Raw genomic sequence first — 27,037 nt, 5'->3', positions numbered from 1 at the left:
TTCCTCATATCTCCTGTAACCCCAAGAACATTTTTGCATCTCTTCCGGAAAGATCTGACCATCTGAAAAAGATGCTCACCCTGCATACTAGTAGGATGTTGCTAGGTACGTTTCCACTTAAAGCATGCCATTTAAAAAGTCTCCATTGAAAGTACTAACCAATAAGTTACGAGATATTCCTGATTTCCCTGTGTCTTTGTAGAATATTTCAGTCGCGTGTAGGCCAATGAATAGGTCTATTGGACCTACACCAGCTCAAGTTCTTTATTGAAATGAATCAGAGAGCAAGTTGGGAAGGAGGGGGATATTGGGATTTTGCAGTTGGATGAGATTAGAAGAAGGACGGATTCCAGCGTAACTCACCCCATTGTCCAGAAGGTCTGATTACTGCAGACTTCTTTCTTCTTCTTATAATTCCCTTGTCCCAGTCTTATTTCTCATCTTCCTTTCCTATGAGAGACTTTTAAATCTTTGGAGATAGATAATATTCCCTTTATCTAGTGGTTTGTCCCTTTCAGGCTAATAATTTCATCAATCATGTATTGAGATGGTTTCTAGACTCTTTTCTTATTCTTGTTCTCCCAAAATTAAATCTGCTTTGATTTGAATGAAGATTCTTAACCATTACCCTAAGCTATGCCTGATGACACTAAAGTCACTTTGGTTAGTTGTAGTGCTTGGTGGTTGCTCGGTCACTAAGTCGTACCCGACTCTTCGTGGCCCCACGGACTGAGCGGGCCGGGCGTCCTCGCTCTCCAGTGTTTCCCAGGGTTTGCCCAGACTCATATCCATGGAGTTGGTGATGGTGTCGAATCATCCCACCCTCTGTCTCCTCCTGCCCTCAGTCTTTCTTTTCCCACGAGCCGCGCATTGGCATCGGGTGGCCCAAGTATTGGCGCTTCAGCTTCAGCATCAGTCCTTCCAATGAATATTTAGGGTTGATTTCCTTTCGGATGGACTAGCTGGATCTCCTTTCAGTCTAAGGGACTCTCAAGAGTCTTCTCCAGCACCACAGTTCAAAAGTATCCATTCTTTAGCACTCAGCTTTCTTTATGGTCCAGCTCTCACATCCGTACATGACTACTGGAAAAACCATGGCTTTGACTAGATGGACCTTTGTTGGCACAGTGATGTGGTGCTGGCTCACTAGATTTGGGGGAAGGAACTGGAGACCGTCTTCTGTGTTTATCAAAGTCACTGGGCGGCTTGGCCAGGCTGGAGGCCGTCCCTGCATCACGGCTAAGTACATGGGCTCCGGAGTCTCAACGCCAGGGTTTCAGTCTCGGAGATCACACTTGCTTTTGCCTTGATTCCTCATCTTTAGGACAGGGTTAATAATAGCACCACCAACCTCGATAGGGTTGTTCGTGAGCAACAAATGGCGATCGGTCCACATCAGTCGTCTTATTACACAGCATACGGTAAATCTCTGTAAATAAATGATAGGGAAAGTTAAGCAAAATTCTGCCACACACAAAATTGACCTTGAGTGCCTCTAGAAGGCATATTGCAAACTGATCCAATCTTTGGAAATTTTGGGTCGGTTTCCCAGCATTAGATCATCTTCGTTTATTTTCTCTTCACTGATGAGTCAGATCATTTTTGGAGGTGACTCCACAGGGTGGCCCCAGGGCCTCCTTCCATAGCAGCACGGCTGCCTCCTAGGTCCACCCCTTCTGTCCCAGTCGTCTTTCTTTGACAGTGACTGAGGCTTGAGCCTGGCCAGGAGCCTCACTGTCAGCTGCTTTTCCTCCCCCCAAGGAAAGAGCTTGAGCCCATCCCAGAGGAGCTGGGGAGGATGGAGGTGTATGTGGTACGAGAGGCCCCGCTCCCACTGTGCTGCCCGACAGGGTTCCCCCCTGCCCTGGCGGGGATGGAGAGTTGCTGCTGGGGTGCGTGGCGTGCCTGCCCAGTGAGTCAGGGACGGCAGACCGTCGCTACCCCCAGCTCCGCTTGGAGCTCCCCATCTGGCCCCAGGAGCCACTGAGCATCCAGACCCTGGTGACCATGGTGCTGCAGGAGGCGGAGGGAGGCTGACCTCTGGGTCTCTTTCCACCCCTGCTCCACTTCCAGTGTTCCTGGCGCTCCTCATCCTCAGAATCTTCAGAGCTTGCTGCCCTGCTGGTGGTACAGCCCTGCGCGAAACGTAGAGGGTGCTGCCCTCAGAGCAGCTTGGAGTCTGCTGGGGGCACACACTGGGCGGCCAGTACCTGTAAGGCTGCAGGAGGTGAGGGGTGTCCCGGGGAGCAGGGCAGGGGGTCTGCTGGTAGGTGGGCTTCTCTGGAGAGCTGCATTTAAACTGAAATCTAAGAGATGGAAAGAACCGGGAGAAGAGGGGGAAAGGAATGAGAGAATATTCTAGGCAGATTAAAGGAAGGAGTGATACGCCAAGCTGGGCGATGAGATTTTTAATAAGAAAGGGCAGGAAGTTGACAGTTATTCACCAGCTTTTTAGAGGATAAATCATAGAGAATGAGGGAAATGACAGAGATTGTCATCTGACATAAGGAGAGCCTCAGAACCTTTGGAGAGAATACAGATCTTTTTAAAAGATCAGGCTGGCCACTTTCCCAAATGGTTTACTTGTGCGCTTCATAAAGATTAACCCTACAGGTAAGATTGTCTGCTGATGTCCTGGTCAATCCTCTAATTCCATATCATGAAATCAACCCTAATGTGAATATTTTTAGAAATAGAATGGTTTTCCCAGAGGAGTCGTATATCTGTGTTAATATAGATAGCCCAGATCAATGATGACCAACCAGACCCAGGAAGGCTTCCAGAACCATCTTGAACTCTTATTAATGAGGACAATAATAATGTAAAAGTATTACTTAGTAAAATACTGAGTCCTGCATACATTAGCTAGAGATTACATTACTACCTGTCCAGATTATTGAAAAAGGGACATTTTCAACATTGGACAGAAGAAATTAAAATCAGTAACCCCCCCAAAAAAAAAATCCCTTCAATCTTGGTTCATTCTATTATTCTATCATTATCTATGGACTCTTCAAAGATCACAGTTCGTTTATAATCTTAGTATAGAAACTTTTCGAAGTGACAATTACTTTTCTTTATTTGGCCTCCAGGGTCATGGGAAATTCCAAAGAGTAACTCCTGGCCCTGAACTAGCTGGGCCCTTGGGTTTCTTCTAGCTTTATCAATCTGACATAATTACTGCACTGATCTCTGTCAGTGTTTCCACCTGCACGTCGGAGTGTTCATGTGATGGTGAGCAGATACGCCTTGGTACCAAGCAAAAATGAACCTCTGAATACCCGTGTTCTCTGACTTGCGAAGTGGCGTTTATTTGAAAGTTTGGTATTTTGCTCATCGTTTAGCAAATGGCATATATTTTCAAATGAAATGTGTTTCCAGGGAAAGCATCTCTTTCTTACACTGATGACCACCTCTTCAAAATCTTCTTCAATCCTGGTGAGACATTTGTCTCTGACCCTTTGAGGCCAGTACTCTTCCTTTAGGCCAGTACTTCAGTTTTACAGCATATATTTATCATCTGTAAGTGGCTGCATGTAGATAATGTTTTGCAGTATAATTGCTATTTTAAGGGGTACGATGAGATTTCAGAGCAAGGCAATGTCACTTTGAGAGCCTTTCCTGCAAGGCTGGTGAGCCAACTGGTCAGAGGAAGGTTAAAATGAGACTAGATGATTCATTAACATCTTTCGAAGTCTTAAAGGGATTAAAAAAAAGGAAGTATATTTTTCAGAAGAAAATCTGCCACTGAATTTTCCTATGTGTGCATCAGTAGAAATTCCGCCCTTGCCAAATGAAAAAGTATCAATTCTTTGATCTTCTTGGAAACCATTTATCCAGAAGATTGTGCAGGCCAAAGATATTGAAAAGGCTAAAGGAAGTTTTAATAAACTAATGGATAATATCCATAATGATTGGTTTATGATAAATTGCTGAGCTTTAAGTACATCCCTTGCTGAAACAGCAACTACCAATATTGATGTTTACGAGTCATTATTCTCTGATCTTGCAGCAGCCTGTGAGTTTGGTAGAAGGATTTCTCCATTTACCTGATGAGGAACTGAGAAAGCAAGATGCTCTACTAATGAGTGACTCAGCTGGGACCCAAACATGGTTCTCACTCCAGGTCCTGCCCTCCTCACCCCACATCCAGACAAGCATGACCTGGGACGTTGGCTGACGTCTAGGGACAAAGTCATGTGGAAGAACCACCACTGTCTGGTTCCTCCGTGAGAAATGGAGAATGCTCTCGGTCAGACTTGGGTGTCGTATGGTTTTATTCACCACATCCTGACCCCAGACACCATCTCAGAAATGTGGGTCATTGGTCCCTAGAAGGACAGAAAAAGGGATGTAAATGCGTTCATTTGCATTCATTACCGCCACTGGAAAAAAAGACTGAAAACACATTCTCCACTCGGAAAGCTCAGTCCCCTGCTCTATATATAGAATGGCGTAGTTTCCTGCTGACTGAAGTCCGACAGATAAACAAGATCTCCAGTGCCGTTCCTTGTCTTAGAAGGCTGTGATAAGCACCACGATGTGTGCTCGCTTTCCTCCAGGGAAGCTGATTAACTGCTTTCTAGGATGTCAGTGGTTACTTCTGTCATTTTCCAGCCTCAGGCGCTGCGATCTGTAGCCTAATTTCTCACACAGTTTTGGGCTCCAAGAAGAAACGTCCTACTGAAAACTCTCTCTATGATTCTGTGCGGTCTGAATGACAAAAGCCATTCCTGTCAAAGTTTAATGTCATTTTCAGCATCCTATTGGAGGGAAATAAATTTTCTCTGTCCTTCCAGGAGGTTAATGTCGTCGTCTTTTTTTTTCCTTTTGCATTTTAACAATGGTTGCATATGAAATCAGATGCCAGAAAGCAATATCCCTTTATGACACATTTTTCATTAAAAATATCGGTGAAATGTTTCCCAGGTATTTTCAGGGAAGATGAAGGATTTAAAATAGCCAGTGACTTTTAATTTCAAAACCTGCCCCTGATTTCCTAGGAGAGTATCAAAGGTGCTTGATGACGGGTATCCCCATGCCCAGGATTATTCACAGTTCTCTGTACGCATCTCCCTATTATCATGTGATGGAGATACAGTGATGGTTATAAAGCTCCCTTGAAAGGGGGCCAACAGTGTAATGACCCTGGTTGTCACAGATGTCTTGGCATGCCTTTCTTGATGAATTATTGAAAATAAGCTGCCTCTCCCTCACCCAGTCATGAACAGGAAAGGTAAAACAGTCTCAGTTTTCAAAGTCTGTGGATTTCTTAGAAACATGTGACTGTTTAAATGATCGGGAAAAGTGGTGAGGGGGGATGGGGGCCTGATGGGGTGCCATGGTGTTCTTTGTCTTTTTTTAATTTGGCTGCAGCAGGTCTTCAGCCTTCGTTGCGGCATGTGAGATCTTTACTTGCATCACGAGAACTCTTAGTTGTGGCATGTGGGATCTAGTTCCCTGACCAGGGATTGAACTCAGGCCCCCTGTATTGGGAGTATGAAGTTTTAGCCACTGGACCATCAGGGAAGCTCCCTGTGTTCTCAATTTACGTGTCTCCTATTTGATTTGTTGCTGTTCAGTCACTAAATCATGTCTGACTCTTTGCAGCCCCATGGACTGTAGCCCACCAGGCTCCTCTGTCTGTGGGATTTCCCAGGCAAGAATACTTACTGGAGTGGGTTGTTGTTTCCTTCTCCAGGGGATCTTTCCGACCCAGGGATTGAACCCGCATCTCCTCCATTTGCAGGCAGATTCTTTACCACTGAGCCTCCAGGAAATCCCCTTACTTCTTTTAGTAGAGCCCACATGGAGAGTTGGATTTTCCAAAAAGAAGACTGGCTAAGTGTTATTTTGGGTGGAGACAGCACCAAGGGGAGAAGAAACATCTTTGGACTTCCCTGACATGTCATGAGGATAGAGTGAGGGCGAAGAGAGTTTGAAATGTGTGCTTTTTACTGACTTAGGACTGCCATTTTACTCTCAAGCTTCCTGAATCCTATTTTCATGTGTCTCTTGTGAATAGCAGGCCTCCTATTTTAGGTAAACTTCTGTTTGTTCCTTCTGGCTTATTCAGTTGTTTCCAGAAGGAAAGTATTCAGGCATTTCCATCCTCTGGGGAGAAAGTGAGGACAAAACAAAGTTGACATCCTCCCAGACTTCCCTTTCACTGGAGGAGGCAGATGATACACCAGTGAATGTGTTAGATGCCGTGTGCCTACATCTATACACTGGAGGAGATACGAGGCAGGATGCCCTTCCATCCTCGGGGAGCTGCATCCTCACTGTGGCAACCGGAAACCCATTGCATCTCTTCTTGTTACTCGTAACACATCTCAGGACAGTTAAATCATTTGGAGTCTTCGAGATGAGGGAACGGAATCTCTTTTTTTTCCCCCCTGGAGAATAATGTAGGCCCTTTGGTGTTAATAGAAATTCATTGTAGAATGTCACGTGAGAAGAAACCTTCTAGCCCAGTTAGCTCACCGTGCAAAGCAGCCTGACTCTGGACAGTCTTACTGAAGGGGCCTGAGAGCAAGTGATCGTAGAGTTGGAAAACATGTGGTAACCATAAACGCTCTGTTACACCTTCTATGCTCACATTGTCCTGGGTACCCTGGCCTTCTTCCTTGCACAGATCTCCGTGCCTTATCTCTTTGCGTTATCTTCTTAGGAACCCTAGTTTGCTATTTCCACATCTTTAATTCTCTGTTCATAGGACACTTTCTCTACACAGGAAGACTATCTAAGGGTCGAGGATGATTATTTTAGTGAATTAAATGATGGGAACTGTATTATGACTACTCTGATTCCTAGAGACGTCAAATACTTGGTTGACTTTTCCATCAGTTCCTAAAATGTGGACAAAAACGAGACTAGGATATGAAGACAATGATAATAAGCCTCTGTCTTTGAAAGGCTTGTAGTCATTGGGGGCAGGGAGCAAATGCTTAGATATGTGATTATAATATAACCCAACAGGTGCTAGAAAAGAGGTGGGAACAGAGGCTGTGGACACAGAAGGGGCTGGTTTCCACTGAAAAATCAGGAAAGGCTGCTCAAAAGAAATGGCATCGAGGCTGTCCCTGAGGTTGGGTGGGCTGCTGCAACCAAACTCTGAGGGGCTAGTTCTGAGGTGGAGTGATGGCAGGAGAGCTCACAGTGTACTTTAGTTCAGTTCAGTTACTCAGTCGTGTCTGGCTCTGTGATCCCATGGACTGCAGCTCACCAGGCCTCCCTGTCCTTCACCAATGCCCAGATCTTGCTCAAACTCATGTCTATCAAGTCGGTGATGCCATCCAACCATCTCACCCTCTGTCGTCCCCTTCTCCTCCTGCCTTCAATCTTTCCCATTTTCTAGGTCTCTTCCAATGAGTCAGTTCTTCCCATCAGGTGGCCAAAGTATTGGAGTTTCAGCTTCAACATCAGTCCTTCCAATGAATATTCAGAACTGATTTCCTTTACGATTGATTGGTTGGCTCTCCTTGCAGTCCAAGGGACTCTCAAGAGTCTTCTCCTACACCACAGTTCAAAAGCATGAATTCTTTGGCGCTCAGCTTTCTTTATGGTCGAACTCTCACATCCATACATGACTACTGGAAAAACCATAGCTTTGACTAGATGGGCATTTGTTGGCAAAGTAATGTCTCTGCTTTTTAATATGCTGTCTAGGTTGGTCATAGCTTTTCTTCCAAGAAGTATCTTTTAATTTCTTGGCTGCAGTCACCATCTGCAGTGATTCTGGAGCCCAAGAAAATAAAGTCTGTCACTGTTTCCATTGTTTTTCCATCTATTTGCCATGAAGTGATGGGATCAGATGCCATGATCTTAGTTTTTTGAATGCTGAGTTTTAAACCAGCTTTTTAACTCTCCTCTTTCACCCTCATCAAGAGGCTCTTTATTTCCTCTTCCTTTCTGCCATTAGGGTGGTGTCATCTGCATATGTGAGGTTATTGATATTTCTTCCAGCAATCTTGATTCCAGTTTGTGCTTCATCCAGCCCAGCATTTTGCTTGATGTACTCTGCATGTAAGTTAAATAAGCAGGGTGACAATATTCAGCCTTGACATACTCCTTTCCCGATTTAGAACCAGTCCATTGTTCCATGTCCTATTCTAACTGACAAAATAGAAAAAGCAAGAGACTTCCAGAAAAACATCTATCTGTGCTTTATTGACTATGCCAATGCCTTTCACTGTGTGGGTCACAATAAACTGTGGGAAATTCTGAAAGAGATGGGAATACCAGACCACCTGACCTGCCTCCTGAGAAATCTGTATGCAGGTCAAAAAGCAACATTTAGAACCGGACAGTGTGCTTTGGAAGCCAGATGGCCTCTGTGGCAGGAACTCTGGGCACACGGTAAAGAACAGTAACAAATCAGATTGGGAGGAGTGAGGGGCACAGATGGCAAGGCACCCCCTTGTCCATTCCAAAGAGGGTGAGGTTTGTCCAGTCGACAATGAGACCCTTGAAAGGTCTTTTAATTGAGGGAATGTCATGTTCAGACCTGTCTGACAGCAGCAAAGAGTTGTGCGGGTAGTGGTGAGAAGGAGAGAAAGTTCTGGAAAAAGTAAACCTTGAAGCCATTGCAGGGCTCTGCTGCTGCCCAGGTGACATCAGTACGAGACCAGGCTCTACACACCCTACTGTCTGAGTTCAGTAATGCCTGCACCCCTCTTGCTGTGACCATGGCCGGCGGCCTCACGTTCCCTCTCTAAAATGGGAGTGTAATGGTAATTCTGATCTCACAGGGTGGCTATGAGGCGTACATGGATTTATCCTGGCGCTGTGTGAGCACTGAAAACATCAGCTCTCATCACCATTACGGGCAGTGGTCCAGGAAGAGTTAGGGAGGCTCCCTCTATGAGGTCATGGTGAAGGGCTCCATGTTTACCTGCAGTGTTAGTTCCTAATCACCCACCTGGAGGAGAAACAGTGAGCACAGCCCAGGTGTGGTTTTTTTCTTGTGTGTGTGTTCACTGACACTATGTTTACCGTGTTGTCACCATGGAATGTAAATTCAGGTTGGACAGGAATTTCACAAGTACAACAAAGCATTCTGTGTATATCAAAGTTGCTATAAAGTGTTAGTCGCTCAGTTGTGTCCAATTGTGACTCCATGTGTGTCCATGTGTGACTCCATGGACTGTAGCCTGCCAGGCTCCTCTGTCCATGGAATTCTCCAGGCAAGAATACTGGAGTGGGTAAGCAGTCCCTTCTCCAGCGGATCTTCCTGACACAGAGATTGAACGCAGGTCTCCCCCATTGCAGGCAGATTCTTTACCATCTGCGCCACTGGGAAAGCCCAAAATCTGTATAATGTCTGACCAAACAGTTTGCTCATAAATCACTTCCATTATAGGCAACTTATTTAGTTGATGATTCTTTTAGAGAAAATAAGTATACGGCACACATTTAAAAAGTGTTTTTCATTTCCTTTCATTAGCACTTAAAATACGCATTTCTATTTCAAAATGATATCTGTTTGACTTCTGAGCAAACTCAGTGCTTAATCCCCGAAGAGTGTTGACCCAAGTGGTCTAGAATAGATCTGCTTACATGAGTCAGCTTTGCCTCGGGGACGTTGACAGGTACTCCGGAAGGTGTGGTGACTCTTTCAGGCTGCTGGAGTGTCATTTTGTAACTCACCCATCTGGGCCACATAGCAAGCCAAGCTGCTTCCCTCAGATGGGTTCAGAGCGCCTGTGTTAACAGGGTAACTGCTTTGGGACCACAGCAGGAGCAGATATAATGCGCTCAGCATTAACTGTCACGATGTCAGATGGCTGGTACCGCCCCCGGAGTGCCAGCCTGATACACAGCAGGTCAAGGGATCTGAGCAGTTCACCCTTCAGCGAATACTGCAGATTCCTGAGCACTACTACCCAGGCTGCATTAGAGGAAACTCACATGGTACAACTCTGAGGATGCAGCAGGTAGCAGAGCTGTCTGCATACTCTAGACCCAGAGGTCAAACCTGGGTCTCCTGCATTGCAGATTCTTTACCGTCTGAGCCACCAGGCAAGCCCTATATTCTAGACCAGTAGTTCCAGCAGCTTTGCCCCCCAGAGGACATTGGACAATATCTGATGATCCTCGGGGTTGTCACCACCAGAGGAGATGCCACTAGCCGCTAGTGGGCAGAGACCAGGATTGCTGCTAAACATCCTCCAGTACACAGGACAGCCCCCCAGCGCAAAGAAGCACCCAGTCCAAAAGTCAGCCACGCCAATGTTGAGAGACTGGTTGAGGCCGACACATTTAATCAAAATGCGGTGTATATATATGCACACATCATTGGTGGTACCTTAATGGAGTTTAAGACGAGCTTTTTAAAAGTTTTAATTGTTGTTATTGTTTTTGTTCAGTCACTATGCTGCATCCAACTCTCTGCGACCCCATGGACTATAGCCCACCAGGCTCCTCTGTCCTCCACTATCTCCCGGAGTTTGCTCAAATTCACGTCGATTGAGTTGGCAATGTTATCTAACCATCTCATCCTCTGCCATCCCCTTCTCCTTTTGCCTTCAATCTTTCCCAGCATCACTGCCTTTTCCAGTGAGTCGGCTCTTCGCATCAGGTGGCCAAAGTATTGGAGCTTCAGCATCAGTTCAGTTGCTCAGTCGTATCTGACTCTTTGCGACCCCATGGACTGCAGCATGCCAGGCTTCCCTGTCCATCACCAGCTCCCAGAGCTTGCTCAAACTCATGTCCATTGAGTCAGTGATGCCATCCAACCATCTCATCCTCTGTCATTCCCTTCTCCTCCTGCCTTCAATCTTTCCCAGCATCGGAAAGATTAGTCTTTTCCAATTAGTCAGTTCTTCCCATCAGGTAGCCAGAGTAGTAGAGTTTCAGCTTCAGCATCAGTCCTTCCAATGAATATTCAGGGTTGATTTCCTTTAGGATGGACTGGTTTGATCTCCTTGCTAGTCCAAGGGACTCTCAAGAATCTTCTCCAGCACCACAGTTTGAAAGCACCAATTCTTCAGCACTTAGCCTTCTTTATGGTTCAACTCTCACATCCATACATAACTACTGAGAAAACCATAGCTTTGACTAGATGGACTTTTGTCAGCAAAGCAGTGTCTCTGCTTTTTAATACACTGTCTAGGTTTGTCATAGCTTTCCTTCCAAGGAGCAAGCCTCTTCTGATTTCATGGCTGCTGTCACTGTCCACAGTGATTTTGGAGCCCAAGAAAATAAAATCTGTCACGGCTTCCAGTTTTTTTCCCTTCTGTTTGCCATGAAGTGATGGGACCAGATGCCATGATCTTTGTTTTTTGCATCTTGAGTTTTGAGTCGGCTTTCTCACTCTCTTTTTTAACCTTCATCAAGAGGCCCTTTAGTCCCTCTTCACTTTCTGCTATAAGGGTGGTATCATCTGTATATCTGAAGTTATTGATATTTCTCTGGGCAATCTTGATTCCAGCTTCTGATTCATCCAGCCAGGCATTTCACATGATGTACCTACTCTATTGCCCTCCGTTCTTCCCAGTAACATATTGGACACCTTCCAACCAGGAGGGGGTCTCATATTCCAGTGTCATATCTTTTTGCTTTATCATACTGTTCATGGGGTTCTCTCAGCAAGAACACTGGAATGCTTTGCTATTCCCTCCTCCAGTGGTCCACATTTTTGAGAACTCTCCAGTATGACCTGTCCATCTTAGATGGCCCTGCATGGCATGTCTCATAGCTTCATTGAGTTAAGCAAGTCCCTTTGCCATGACGAGACTGTGATCCTTGAAGGGGAAATGCTCCTTGGCAGCAGTGGGATTCGAACCTGTGCCCCTAATCAACCTGGTACCTTAATGCAGAGCCTTAGACCACTAGACCATGCTACCCAGTGCCATGTAAAGTTTTAATAAATGCATATTTATTTTAACATATGTTGTAAACACATAATTAACATAAAACTAGTGATTACAAAGATATTATTTGTATGCCTTACTATATGTACATCTTTTATATGTGGCCTTAGGATGAGGCTAAATTAATATTTAAGGTTTTTTCTGTGTTGACTTAAAATACAAACTAAATAATAGTTTAAGTGGACTACAAATATGGCTCACACAAAAAAGCCAAGGGGTGAGGGATGATCAGTTCAGTTCATCAGTCATGTCCAACTCTTTGTGACCCCACAGACAGCAGCACACCAGGCTTCCCTCTCCATCACCAACTCCCAGAGCTTGCTCAAACTCATGTCCATCGAGTCAGTGATGCTATCCAACCATCTCATCCTCTGTCATCCCCTTATGATAGAGGTTAGAAATATTCACTTGGATCAGGGTTCAGGAAACTTTTTCTGTAAAGAACAGCTGGGACTTCCCTGGTGGTTCAGGGGTTGAGACTTTATGCTTCCAACGCAGGGGGCATGGGTTTGATTCCTGGTCGAGGAACTAAGATCTCACGTGCTCATAACCATGGGGGGTGAAAAAAAAAATAAACAGATAGTGAATATTTGAGGCTCTATTACAACTTCTCAACACTGCCATTCTGGTGCAAAGGTCATTATGACAATAGGTAAACACTCAAGTCCTTTCCCCATCCTGACCATTCTAAACCCAATATCTAAGACGTACCCTTTAAACTCAATGCCCTGTGACCTGACCGTAACAGGAGAGGGGACACTATTACTTACCCTGGTTTGGTTCAGTTTAGTCGCTCAGTCATGTCCAACTCTTTGCGACCCCATGAATCACAGCATGCCAGGCCTCCCTGTCCATCACCAACTCCCGGAGTTCACTCGAACTCATGTCCATAGAGTCGGTGATGCCATCTAGCCATCTCATTCTCTGTCGTCACCTTCTCCTCCTGCCCCCAATCCCTCCCAGCATCAGAGTCTTTTCCAATGAGTCAACTCTTCGCATGAGGTGGCCAAAGTATTAGAGTTTCATCTTTAGCATCAGTCCTTCCAATGAACACCTAGGACTGATCTCCTTTAGAATGGACTGGTTGGATTTCCTTGCAGTCCAAGGGACTCTCAAAAGTCTTCTCCAACACCGCAGTTCAAAAGCATCAATTCTTCGGTGATCAGCTTTCTTCACAGTCCAACTCTCACATCCATACATGACCACGGGAAAAACCATAGCCTTGACTAGATGGACCTTTGTTGGCAAAGTAATGTCTCTGTTTTTGAATATGCTATCAAGGTTGGTCATAACTTTCCTTCCAAGGAGTAAGCATCTTTTAATTTCATGGCTGCAATCAGCATCCTCAGTGATTTTGGAGCCCAAAAAAATAAAGTCTGACACTGTTTCCACTGTTTCCCCATCTATTTCCCATGAAGTGATGGGAGCAGATGCCATGATCTTAGTTTTCTGAATTTTGAGCTTTAAGCCAACTCTTTTACTCTCCTCTTTCACTTTCATCAAGAGGCTTTTTAGTTCCTCTTCACTTCCTGCCTAAGCCATGCTGTGTGGGGCCACCCAAGACTGGCGGGTCATGGTGGAGAGGTCTGACAGAATGTGATCCACTGTAGAAGGGAATGGCAAACCACTTCAGTATACTTGCCATGGGAACCCCATGAACAGTATGAAAAGGCAAAATGATACAATACTGAATGAGGAACTCCCCAGGTTGGTAGGTGCCCAATATGCTGCTGGAGATCAGTGGAAAAATTACTTATCCTGGTTAGTAACATCTAAAACATTTACAGAGTCACGATGCCTGTTTGGTACACATGTTGTTGACAAAGTATGTTTCCTCTGCCTTGCATGGGTACATGTGCATGGTTAGTAGGGTTTGTGTTTAACCAAAATACACAATCTTACAAGTTATCACATCAGTGTTTGGATACAGCATATTGAAACAGAGCAAGTTCAAATTCCAGCTGGCTCCTTGACCACCTCATGGGCTTATTAATTCCCTCATGGCTTATTATTAATGCCCTCATGCCCTCATGGGCTTATTAATTACCCTCTCAGAGCCTCCATTCCTGCTTATTAAAATGAGGGTAACTGACACCTCTCCTGCAGCGTTGTTATTAACAATGTAACGAGATACTGGATGTGGAAGTTTGCAGCACAGTGGGCGACACATTCAATAAGTTAGCTTTTTGCTTTTCTACCTCAGTTCTTCCTCATATTTGACCCGGTCATTAAGCTGTTACTAAAAGTGCCAGTCAGGTCAGGGGCGTGTATAGCTCTGTGTACACTAAAAATACTCCCTGAAAATTAAAGACTGATCTCTTCACTAATACTTTTGAGTATGACTCATCAACCATTTTAAATGCATCTAAATGTCAGTGATTCCAGCCCAGCAAAGACAATCAGCACTGACTGAGTGCCCACTTACTGTCAGCCACGGTGCCAGGCACCCGCTGCAGACATGAAAAGGGCATGGTCCCTGCCCCTGGAGGGCTAGCATTTGGCTAGGGAGGGGCAACTCCTCCCCAAACAGTAAGCAAACGGATGTTCCCAGTTTTCAAAATTGTGGAGTCTCCCAAGAACCTGAGCAAAGTGTTACCCAAGACAGGTGTTGAAAGGTAAACAGAAATTAGCAAAGTGAGTGTGAGATGGGAGCACATCCTGGCCAGGAGTGTGCAGTGTGTTGTTGCGTTGTGAACGAGGTGACTTGTATGGGGACAGAGCTAGGGGGACGAGGCTGGAGCAGACGGTGCAAGGTATTGCACATCAGGCTGTGTTTAAACTGCTGCTTCCAGGCTAATGGTTTTTCCCTCTCCTCTGGCAGTGAGACCTTTTATTTAGAGCAGGTCTTCTAAGTGACCACACCCTTCCTGCCCTTGGCCATCAGAGGTGAAGGCAAGATGTAATAAGAAGCTACGTTTCAGTTAATTTAGTTCTTTGCTATGAATGGTATAGCCTACAGTGTGGATTTTTGACACCTTTTCTGCATCAGTCTTGAAGCACTGGTTTTGTAGACTAGGAAGACACTCGGGGTTCTAACGGATGAGATAGCCACATCTGAGTTTCCAAAAGCTGTCCTGGAGAATAGACTGATATGGACAATGTCTAGAAACCACTTGGAGGGCCCTTTCTAAAAATAACAAGTGTGGGGCTCCTTTGAGGCCCTGCCAGTGGGACACATGCCCCAGACCTGCTAAACAGATAGTATTTATGCAGTTTCATGCAAGGAAACTGAGGCTCAGAAAAGTTAATAATCTGCCCGCTGTCAGAAGAGAGCAGATGCTGCTGCCACCACCAGGTCACTCCACTGTCCCAACACGTCAAGCTGTAGGTGAGAAATGGGACTCAAATTGCCGCGTAGACCTTTCGTTTCTGAGTGCAGGACAGCCAGGTTTTTAAAACGTTCCCATGCATTTATACGACACCTTAGCCGGAATGAATGTCCTCTTTTCTTTCCTTTTAAACAGCTCTGAGCAGCGGGTCCCCTGTTCTGCTTCTTACCACAGCTCTAGTTTGCACGCGGGTGACAGTGTCACAAAAGCAGGACCTCTGGGCCTTCCGGAAATCAGACAAGTGCCAACTGTTGTGATTGAATGTGATGACAATAAAGAAAATGTGCCTCACGAATCAGACTACGAAGACTCTTCTTGCCTCTACACAAGAGAAGAGGAGGAAGAGGAGGAAGAGGATGAGGATGATGACAGTTCATTGTACACCAGTAGGTACTTCTAAACTCTTGGGGCGTGGTGGGGGCAGGTGCGGGGGGCGTGGCCGGGGCGTGGCGAGTGCGGGGGGGCGTGGCGGGCAGGAGGAGCTGCCCACCTCTGTGGATTCCAATCCGAGGTCCAATGTTATTTCTTCATTAGTAAAATGAAAGGGTAATGGTCTTCTGAACAACACCAGACCTCTAAAAACTACAGCATCATGCTGCCATCTCTTACCTCTTTAGATGTTCTTTCTCTGATTGCTTCCTGTGAGATGCCGTGTGCAGTTCTGTGCTTAGTCGGCCAGTCCTATCGGACTCTTTGCGACCCATGGACTGTAGCCCACCAGGCTCCTCTGTCCTTGGGGATTCTCCAGGCAAGAAGACTGGAGTGGGTTGCTATGCCCTCCTGCAGGGGATCTTCCCAACCCAGGGATCGAACCCAGGCCTCCCGCACTGCAGGTGGATTCTTTGCCATGTGAGCCACCAGGGAAGCCCCCATCCAAAGAAAAAAAAAAGGCAAAGAGGAGGAAGCGCTTTAAAATTCAATTCCAGTCTACAGAATACACTAAAGTACTAACTGTTGTATATGGAACAAATTCATTTTTAAGCATACCTCAACCACTTCAGAAGTCCTGAATTTAAAGTTCTTTTTTAAGGCCTTTCAGTGTGCTAAGAGACAAGGAAAAAAATGAAGAAAGCAAAGTGCAAAAATCTGTCATTCTGGTTAACAAAAAATAAATGTTTCGATTAAATGAATATTGACTGATGTTTGATCAACTTTTAATGCGTGAACTTAAATAATAGCAAACTTTTACCGTGTGCCTGACAATAGGCTAAGGTTTCATTCTTATCTACAACTCACAACCCCCAGAGGCATAAATTCCTGCCCCATTTTACTGGCTGGGGGCGGGGGAATGAAGCAGCCAGGAGCTTGCCCAGAGCTTCACATCTGCTAAGAGGCAGCGCTGAGAGCTGAAGCTGCCTGGGCCTTACTCCAAAGCCCATGTTCTAAAACCAGCAGCAGAGGAAAGAAGACAGGCAGTTACTCTGCAAAATCCAAAGGGATCCCCCAGACTTGGTGCTTCCCAGGCCTCTCCTCTTGCCTCACATACTGGGCTGCAGGTAGCTAACTAAACTTGAGCCCTGCTATTGAGGAAAGAACCACAGAGGGGCAGCCGAAGGCCCATGCCATCCGAGAGGAGAGAAGCTGTTGTCCAGCCTCTGCCCATCACTGTCTGCCCAGATGAGGGAGCATTTTGTACCAGGGTTTCCCAACCTCGGCACTCATGACATCTTGGGCCATATGACTGATTGTCATGGCAGCTGCCCTGTGCGTCGTAGGATGTTGAATAGCCTCTACCCACTGGAGCAGCTTCCCCACCAGACCCCAGTTTGACAACTAAAAATGCCTCTCAGTTCAGTTCAGTTCAGTCGCTCAGTCATGTCCGACTCTTTGCGACCCCATGAATCACAGCACGCCAGGCCTCCCTGTCCATCACCAACTCCCGGAGTTCAACTCCCAAACTCACCTCCAACTTTGCCAAATGTCCTCTGGGGGGCAAAAATCACTCCTGGTTGAGAATTATGGATTCTTTCCAGATGGAAGGCACTCAGAACCTCCTGTGTTGAAAAGCAGTGCCCGGATATTGCCTTTCCATGAGCTTGTCCTCCCTCCCACCCCAAACTGACCCCACGTTGCCCAGCTTTACTTTGCTCCGCACCCCCAGCCCCGCTGTAGCTGGTCTCTCTTGCCTCCTGTGATTCCCTGGCTTATCACACATCACCTCTAAGCCTTCATACAGGCAGGTGCACTCCAGCCGGCTGCCTGTTGGTCTCATTCATCCTGCGCGTGCCAGCCCCTCCTCCTCCGTCCTTCGCGTTCTGTTTTATGCGCCACAGTCTGCCCTGCCCTCCTCTGTGATGTTCCCACCAGGCGGGGAGTTCCTGGGGAAGCAGAGATCCAGTCACAGGTTGCCCTTGCGCTCCTCACATGCCCAGCACACGGAGAGGCAGACCGGACATGCTGATGATGTCAGAAACTGCATGAAAATGACATGCAGCCACTTTCCTCCTTTGACTGAGGTCTTGACCACTCTCAGGTGTTGGGCTATTATATCCATCTCCCTGTCTTGCACCCTGTAGTCCGCAGCTGACTCTGGAGGAGCCCGGACCCCAGGTTGGTGATGACTTATTAACTCATCTCCTCCCTCCTGCAGGCTCCCTGGCCATGAAGGTGTGCAGGAAGGATTCTTTAGCCATCAAGCTCAGCAACAGGCCCTCCAAGCGAGAGCTGGAAGAAAAGAACATCCTTCCCCGGCAGACAGATGAGGAGCGACTGGAGCTGCGACAGCAGATTGGCACCAAGCTCACCAGGTAGGTGAGGGGCTTCCTTGGACTGTTTGAGGTGTACTCGGAATCTCATTCTCTTTGAAAAGCCTATGGCTGTGTTTGCGGTCCTCATAGAGTGATCAAGATGTAAAACGTAATTTTATCCTGATGGTTTTAGTAGCATAAAAATATAAGGTGGCACTCTAACCCCAAATTGGGAGAAGGGAGGAGAAACAAGTAAAGTGATGTTCAGTGTTAAGGCTGTTGTTGTTTAGTCCCTAAGTCATGTGTGACTCTTTGCTACCCTGTGGAGTGCAGCTGCCAGGCTTCCCAGTCCTTCACTGTCTCCCAGAGCTTGCTCAAACTCATGTCCATTGAGTCGGTGATGCCATCCAACCATCTCATCCTCTGTCGTCCCCTTCTCCTCCTGCCCTCAGTCTTGCCCAGCATCGGGGTCTTTTCCAGTGAGCTGACTCTTCACATCCGGTGACCATAACACTGGAACTTCAGCATCAGTCCTTCCAATGAATATTCAGGATTGATTTCCTTTGGATTGACTGGTTTGATCTCCTTGCAGTTGAAGGGATTCTCAAGAGTCTTCTCCAGCACCACAATTCAAAAGCATCAATTCTTTGGCACTCAGCCTTCTTTATGGTCCAACTCTCACATCTGTATGTGAGTTTCTACCTTAAAATGCAAAAATAATGTTCTTCTAAAAATGTTTTCTCATTGATGCTATTGGGCAGACTCTCCTAAACCTCAGTCATCTGAATGCTTTGGTAATGAATAACTATTTCAACCAACCATTATTTGAGAGGTGTGGGCTGCCCTTCAGACATGAACACAGTCAGATGGGTGTGTGTAGCTCCGCCTTATGTATACAGACTCGGGCTGGGTGCAGAGAACCTGGGGGCCAAGATGAAATAGAGCTAGAACTTAAATTTATTTTACATCATTCTGCTTTTGAGTCAATCGTGTCTGTATTATACATATATACCATGCTGCTGCTGCTAAGTCGCTTCAGTCGTGGCTGATTCTGTGCAACCCCATAGACGGCAGCCCACCAGGCTCTCCCGTCCCTGGGATTCTCCAGGCAAGAACACTGGAGTGGGTTGCCATTTCCTTCTCCAATGCGTGAAAGTGAAAAGTGAAAGTGAAGTCGCTCAGTCGTGTCTGACTCTTTGCATCCCCATGGACTGCAGCTCACCCGGCTCTTCTGTCCATGGATTTTTCCAGGCAAGAGTACTGGAGTGGGGTGCCATTGCCTTCTCCGTATATACGATGCAGTAGTACTTATACATAACTTATAGATAAAGAAATGGCATATGTGGGGGTATGTGCTTTAAAAATTAAACTGAGTTCTCCGAAAGTTTCAAATCCACATGTCTGAGGGTCCTGTCTCATAGCCACAAGAGCAGGTCTTTTTCTCTCCAGGAACCCCTAGTCCGTGGAAATGTAGAGACTTCAGGACACTTCCTCGCCCCTCCAGAGCCCTGCAGATGCAAGATGCCACTGCTTTCTCTCTGGGTCTGGGCGCTTCAACCTGAACCCTAGGAGGTGGTCAGCCTGCGTGATCTTGGCTCTCCATTCCACCTTTAGTTCCCTTCACTTACCAAGCTTTTTACTCCCCTAAGATTAGTAGGCAACCCACATAGTTCCATTTTATTTATTTGCAATCCATCTTACCCACCTCCACACACACACAAATAATCGTAATTTAAAAAATCAGACATGGAGCCATGCTTCTCCGTGTTCATAGTGAGGGTGACCTCTTGATCAGCCAGAGGACAGCTGATCTGGCTCTGCTTCACTTCCCAGCGTGGGGCACTGATTGATTGAAGAAGTAAACCTCCCCTCCTCCACCACCCAGAAGGTGGTTCTCAGGCCCATTGGAATGGGATTTTGAGGGACCAAATAGAAGTCTGATGCCTGAAGGAGTCATTGTTTTGCTTCTGAAACATCCTTTAGAAAGTGAATCATTCCGTAAGTCACCAAGACTACTTATTTTTAAAAAAATTTTTTTATTATGGTACAAGTCACTTAGTATGTAACATATTATTTTAACTATATTTAACATTCACATTGTTGTACAACTCTCTCCATCATCCATCTCCCGAATTTTTCACCCTCCTAAACTGAAACTCTGACCCCCTTAAAAACTAACTCCCCATTTTCCCCTATCCCCTTGGTCCTGACATCTACCAGTGTACTTTCTAACTCTGTGAATTTGACTATTCTAGGCACCTCTTATGAGGACTACTGATTTTAAGAAAAGGGAGCTAAGACTCTGAAACAGGATCTGTTCACAGTTACTCAGGGCCTCCTCTGGGGAACAGCCAGCTTTTCAGACCCAGCTGCCCAGTGCCTGCCAATGGGATCCCTTCCTCAGTCCGCCCCAGCACCTCTGCAAGCTTTGGATCATATGGGGGAGAAAAAGACTGGGAAGGAAAATAAAATGGGAGGTGCCTTGCAGTATACGTAGGCACGAAATTAACCTCAAGAATAAATGAAGATTTGGGCAATCTGCCTCTCTGACACTTGTTCCCCTAAAACATCTCTTCACCCTTAAAATACCACCGTCCCACTCAGGGGTGAACTGTCACCATTTTTTATTTATTTTTTTGCAGTCATGTTTGACCAGGATATTTTCAGCATCCTCAGAGCTGGGGTGGACATAATCCCCACTTTGGGGAAGCCTTGGAAACCTTGCCTGAGTTTGGAAAGGATGTTTCCTTCTAAGGGCCGTGGGGGAGGATCTGTTCCAGGCCCCTGCCTGGCTTCGGGTGGTTCACAGACTGCCTCAGCCTTCCTTGGCTTGTGGGTGTGTCATCCTGTCTCTGCCTGCATCTTCCGTCAGCGTTCGCCCTTGCTATGTGTGTCTGTCCGCATTTCGCCTTTTTAGAAGGAAATCAGTCATCTTAGATTCAGACCCAACCCTCGTCATGTTTTAACATGATTGCCTCTAAGAAGACCCTGTCTCCAAATAAACGCACACTGTGACGTATGGGGGATTAGGACGTGGGCCTCAACATTGTGTATTTATCTGGCTGCGTTGGGTCTCAGCTGCAGCATGCAGGATCTTCATTGCCTCTTGCTGGATCTTTCCTTGCAGCACACAGACTCTCCAGTTGCAGCTTGCGGTCTCTGGTTGTGGTGTATGGGCTCAGGAGCTCAGCAGTTGCAGCACATGGACTCTTTATTTGTGGAACATGGGCTCCAGAGTGCTTGGGCTCAGTGGTTGCGGCCTGTGGACTTAATTGCTACACAGCATGTGGGATCTTAGTTCCCCGACCAGGGGTTGAACCCAAGTCCCCTGTACTACAAGGGGGAATCTTAACCACTGGACTACTACAGAAGTCCCAGGACCTTAGAATTTGTATTTTGGGGAAATGCAATTCAAACCATACAAGTTGGGGAAGCATAAAGTGTGTCTACCTAGAAAAGGAGCCAGAAACTCAAATGCATGCCCAGGGCCAGGTAGGTATTGAACATAAGGAAAGCAGGCAGTTCTAATATTTTCAGGGTGTGCTGGAAACTGGGGTGAGATGAAAAGTCCACCCTTTATCAAAAGGGGTCACCACTCTTCAGCTTCAGCCCCCAGTGGTTGTGGAGAAATGAAGACCCATTTATCTGATATTATGAAAAAACATCTGAATTTTTTTAAATGAAAATTTTAAATTTTTTTAACATTGTACAGACCAAGCAGAATATAATTATGGATTAAATTTAGCCCCAGGATCATGTCTCAGCCTGTGCCCCTGGATTTAATCTCTGACCTGGAAATCATAGTTTTTCCTATCTACAGGATCATCCTAAATGCTATAGGCATGCACTATACACTTTGATGACATGAGATTGAATTCTTCAGTGTGTGACAGATGTGGATGTGTGTCTGTCTGTCTGTTGTTAGTCACTCAGTCATGTCCAACTCTTGGTGACCCCATGGACTGCAGCATGCCAGGCCTCCTTGTCCTTTGCTGTGTCCTAGAGTTTGCGCAAACTCTTGGCCATTGAGTTGGTGATGCCATCCAACCATGTCATCCTCTGTTGTTCCCTTCTCCTCCTGCCTTCAGTCTTTCCCAGCATCAGAGTCTTTTCCAATGAGTTAGCTCTTCGAATCAGGTGGCCAATCTACTGGAGCTTCAGCTTCAGCATCAGTCCTTTCAATGAAGATTTAGGACTGATTTCTTTTAGGAAGGGCTTCCCTCACAGCTCAATGGTAAATAATCCACCTGCAATGCAGGAGACCCTGGTTCGATTCCTGGGTTGGGAAGATCCCCTGGAGAAGAGAAAGGCTACCCACTCTGGTATTCTAGCCTGGAGAGTTCCATGGACTGTATAGACCATGGGGATGCAAAAAGTTGGACACAACTGAGTGACTTTCACTGCTTTTTAATATGCTGTCTAGGTTTGTCATAGCTCTTCTTCCAAGGAGCAAGTGTGTTTTAATTTCATGGCTGCAGTCACTGTCCACAATGATTTTTGAGCCCAAGAAAATAGTCTGTCTCTGTTTCCATTTTTTACACATCTATTTGCCTTGAAGTGTTAGGACTGGATGCCATGATCTTAGTTTTTTGAATGTTGAGTTTTAAACCAGTTTTTTTCACGCTCCTCTTTCACCCTTATCAAGAGGCTCTTTAGTTCCTCTTCCTTTCTGCCATTAGGGTGGTGTCATCTGCATATCTGAGGTTATTGATATTTCTCCCAGCAATCTTGATTCCAGCTTGTGCTTCATCCAGCCCAGCATTTCTCATGATGTACTCTGCATATAAGTTAAATAAGCAGGGTGACAATATACAGCTTTGACGTACTCCTTTCCCAATTTTGAGCTAGTTCATTGTTCCAAATCTGTAGCAACTGGGAATTAGCATTTTCTGGGATCCCAATTAATTTGAATGGGGTTATGGGGATTAATCATTAAAGAAATATACTGTATCCCTAAAAAACTTTTGACCCAGCTCTCTCTCTTTCAGGACTTTAGTCAGTTGGTTTTCAGAATATTTGTCATTGACTACGGAAGAATACATTAAGACGAATGAAGAAATTGGTTGAAATAGCTGTAGTTGCTTTTTTTCCTTAATGTGTATGAGTTTGAGAATCAGAAGGATTTAAGGGTAAAGCACTGATCATTGTTGATAGTTTGAATCTGTACCTATGGCCTGAGATCCACTACCATGCATCATGGGGCATCAGATGTAGGAGCCCCCTCTGAAAATTACCAGAATTCTCCCTCTTGCCTCCTCCTTGGTTCTTATCGTTGGCATCCTTCTCTCTTTTATTTTTTACTATTTCCTTTTATTTATTTATTTGGCTGCCCCAGGTCTTGGTTGCAGCAAGCAGAATCTTTGATCTTCATTGCAGAATCTTTAGTTGTGGCATGTGGGATCTGGTTCCCAGAGCAGGGATTGAACCCAGGCCCACTGCATTGGGAGCACAGAGTCTTAGCCACTGGACCACCAGCGAAGTCCTTGCTCTCTCTTAAAAAGCCATTGTCTTTTAAGGACAAGGACAGGGGCGTGGGGCACGAGATAGGGGAGGTGGGGAATGATGCCCTGATCATTCCCATGAAACCTAATGTGTTATTTTCTCTTACGTAGAATTTAATATGCTAGAAAGAGAGAGTTTTCTAAATCTGTATTTTATGCTCCTAAGGACTGGAAAAGGTCAGTCTTCATTCCAATCCCAAAGAAAGGGAATGCCAAAGAATGCTCAAACTACCGCACAATTGCACTCATCTCACACACTAGTAAAGTCATGCTCAAAATTCTCCAAGCCAGGCTTCAGCATTATGTGAACCGTGAACTCCCAGATATTCAAGCAGGTTTTAGAAAAGGCAGAGGCACCAGAGATCAAATTGCCAACATCCGCTGGATCATGGAGAAAGCAAGAGAGTTCCAGAAGAGCATCTATTTCTGCTTCATTGACTATGCCAAAGCCTTTGACTGTGTGGATCACAATAAACTGTGGAACATTCTGAAAGAGATGGGAATACCAGACCACCTGACCTGCCTCTTGAGAAACCTGTATGCAGGTCAGGAAGCAACAGTCAGAACTGGACATGAACAACAGACTGGTTCCAAATAGGAAAAGGAGTACGTCAAGGCTGTATATTGTCACCTTGCTTATTTAACTGATATGCAGAGTACATCATGAGGAACACTGGGCTGGAAGAAGCACAAGCTGGAATCAAGATTGCTGGGAGAAATATCAATAATCTCAGATATGCAGATGACACTACCCTTATGGCAGAAAGTGAAGAGGAACTCAAAAGCCTCTTGATGAAAGTGAAAGAGGAGAGTGAAAAGATTGGCTTGAAGCTCAACATTCAGAAAACAAAGATCATGGCATCTGGTCCCATCACTTCATGGGAAATAGATGGAAAAACAGTGGAAGCAGGGTCAGACTTTATTTTTTGGGGCTCCAAAATCACTGCAGATGCTGATTGCAGCCAGGAAATTAAAAGATGCTTACTCCTTGGAAGGAAAGTTATGACCAACCTTGATAATATATTAAAAAGCGGAGACATTACTTTGCCAACAAAGGTCCGTCTAGTCAAGGCTATGGTTTTTCCCGTGGTCATGTATGGATGTGAGAGTTGGACTGTGAAGAAAGCTGATCGCCGAATAATTGATGCTTTTGAACTGTGGTGTTGGAGAAGACTCTTGAGAGTCCCTTGTACCGCAAGGAGATCCAACCAGTCCATTCTAGGGGAGATCGATCCTGGGTGTTTATTGGACGGACTGATGCTAAAGCTGAAACTGCAATACTTTGGCCACCTCATGCGACGCGTTGACTCACTGGAAAAGACTCTGATGCTGGGAAAGGTTGGGGGCGGGAGGAGAAGGGGATGACCGAGAATGAGATGGCTGGATGGCATCACCGACTCTGTGGACATGAGTTTGAGTGAAGTCTGGGAGTTGGTGATGGACAGGGAGGCCTGGCGTGCTGTGATTCATGGGGTCGCGGAGAGTCGGACACGACTGAGCGACTGAACTGAACTGAACTGAAGTAGTTCACACTACAGGCAGAATATAAAATAATATATACAGAGGATTATGTGCGGCTTTAAATCGTCATATAATGTTCAAGGGAGAAACTTGAAATCCATTTTTCATGCTCATAGCACAGGCAATAAAAGCAGTATTAAATCCTGTCTTCTGACTGGAGTTTACATACTGTTTGCGGTTTGGGAAAATCAGCATTAGGAGTCTGAACACACCAGAGCCTAGTTCCAAGGTGGCAAATGGCATCTCCCCCAGATCTAAGGGCTGATGCCGAGTGTGAGCTGGTACCTTCCCAGGCCAGGTAATTTCTGCTGCAAAAAAAAAACACTTTCTAAAAGTAGAAATAACAATCAAAGGCTCTAGGAATTCAGTTCAACTTTGGCTGCCTTGAGGGTGCCCTAAACACACATCCCTGTGAATCACTTAATAGAAAGAGGGGAGGGACATAGACTTGAGTGAAGTTTTGAAGGAGCTTCCTCATGCACCTGGCTTCGCAGCCTTGCAGCAGCAGTCGCATCCTCCTCTTCACCACTCGGGCTGTGATGAGGGACAGAGTGGACAGGGGACCCCAGGGGAGCAGGAAGAGGGCATGGATATGCGGTCGCCTTCACATCCGCAACACATGGGTGGGAATGGCTCAAGTTGGTGGGCTTTTTCTGTGGATTCTGAGCCCTCCTGTAAACAAAACTGAAATTAGATACCAGCCACCAAGCTGCAACTGAGTGATTGGAATAAGCTAAATCTGGGCAAAATACGAAAGGAATGGAGTTATTGAATCCGGCAGCATTTGCATAACGAACTCCTGGAACCTTCGAGCAGCTCAGCTGCTTTCAGATCATTTGACACCTCCCATTACTCACTGTGCAAAACAGAAAATCTTCTCTAAAGCCCTTCAGAAAGGCTGACATCTTCTGAAAGGTGATGAATTGAGTCAAGGCTACAGCACAACCTGACGATGGAAAGTTAAGGGAAACTACACATTGGTTTTATGTTCGTTTCAATGAATGGTTCAAACGTTGTCCTGAGAAAGATTTAAGTGAGGTATGTTGGGAGGAGATGGAATAAAACTTCAGGACCATGTGGGTAGGGGTTGTGGCACTGAGGTGTGAGCCACACCCATCATGAAAAGTGAAAGTCACTCTGTCGTGTCTGACTCTTTGCAACCCTATAGACTATACAGTCCATGGAATTCTCCAGGCCAGAATACTGGAGTGGGTAGCCATTCCCTTTGCCAGGGGATCTTCCCGACCCAGGGATCAAACCCAGGTCTCCCGCAATGCAGGCAGATTCTTTACCAGTTGAGCCACCAGGGAAGCCACACCTAGCATAGATATTGCCAACTTGGGTCCTTGAATTCTGTAATCAATAGAAGCTGATTAAGAGGCCAGATGAGAGGTTCAGGCAAGGCTTTACTGGGACTCATGCTACCTCCCACGGGAGCGAAAACAAGTAACAGGTGCCAAAGTGGGGGCCGAGCTGGTTCCTTAACTGGGACGAGGGTAGGGGCAGCTGGGTGGGTTGGGCGAGAGGAGTGGTGTAGGTGGTCTACTTACCCTCTTGGTGCTGTGGGCAGGGATCATGCCCAGGACCCTGCTTGGGCTCCCAGCACCTCTGAGACGGAGGTTGATCTGTGGCCCTTTTGCATCTTGTTCATAATTGCCCCAACTGAGCATGCGTGCAGTTACTTTAGCTCCTGATAGTTTCTCTGTATGCTGTTGCTGGAGGGGACGTTTGTCCAGGTGTAAGCGCAAGCGCTTGGTTACAGGGTCACAGGTCCCAGCCGGTCTCACAGCGACCCCCAGCTGTTGAACGTGTCTCAGAGCCTTGCAGAGACATCTGCAGCCTTGCCCTCTTGTCTCAGCCCCCAGCTGTTAAGAAATGCAATGAAGACTGAGTTCTTGCCATCCTGTTGCCAGAGATGAGTGCTGACAGTGTGTGTGTGTGTGTGTGAGTGTGAGTGTGTGTGTGTAGGGGAGGAGTCAGTTTGCAAGCTCCACACTGGATGTCAAGGAACAAAGCCACGTCTGTCGGGGCCTTCCAGTGCTCTGCACTTCTGACTCGCAGCTGCCCTGGTCACCTGTGCAGTTTTCAGTTATACAACAAGTGTATAGGACCAAGGAGCTGCT

General features: G+C 46.0%; 1 protein-coding gene across 8 annotated transcripts in view; it reads left to right on the top strand.

The window, feature by feature from the left end:
* The window catches only part of PHACTR1 (phosphatase and actin regulator 1), a 515,711-nt gene that overhangs the window by 459,156 nt on the left and 29,518 nt on the right, over window positions 1-27,037 (top strand). For 7 of the 8 annotated variants that reach the window (XR_016036000.1, XM_088831029.1, XM_088831027.1 and 4 more), the window contains 2 exons: window positions 15,341-15,591; window positions 17,796-17,952. Coding sequence is in view for 7 of the 8 variants with exons in the window: in XM_088831029.1 (XP_088687155.1) it covers window positions 15,341-15,591; window positions 17,796-17,952 (408 nt within the window). In the remaining variant the exon portion in view is untranslated. The remainder of the gene's footprint in view (window positions 1-15,340; window positions 15,592-17,795; window positions 17,953-27,037) is intronic. The other variant, XM_088831028.1, reaches the window with a different exon arrangement.

Source organism: Moschus berezovskii, chromosome 23 (genome assembly GCF_049115385.1).
Source record: "Moschus berezovskii isolate FMDL1 chromosome 23, NW_MosBer_1.0, whole genome shotgun sequence".
NCBI lineage: Eukaryota > Metazoa > Chordata > Mammalia > Artiodactyla > Moschidae > Moschus > Moschus berezovskii.
This window is presented reverse-complemented; position numbering and strand designations above follow the sequence as displayed.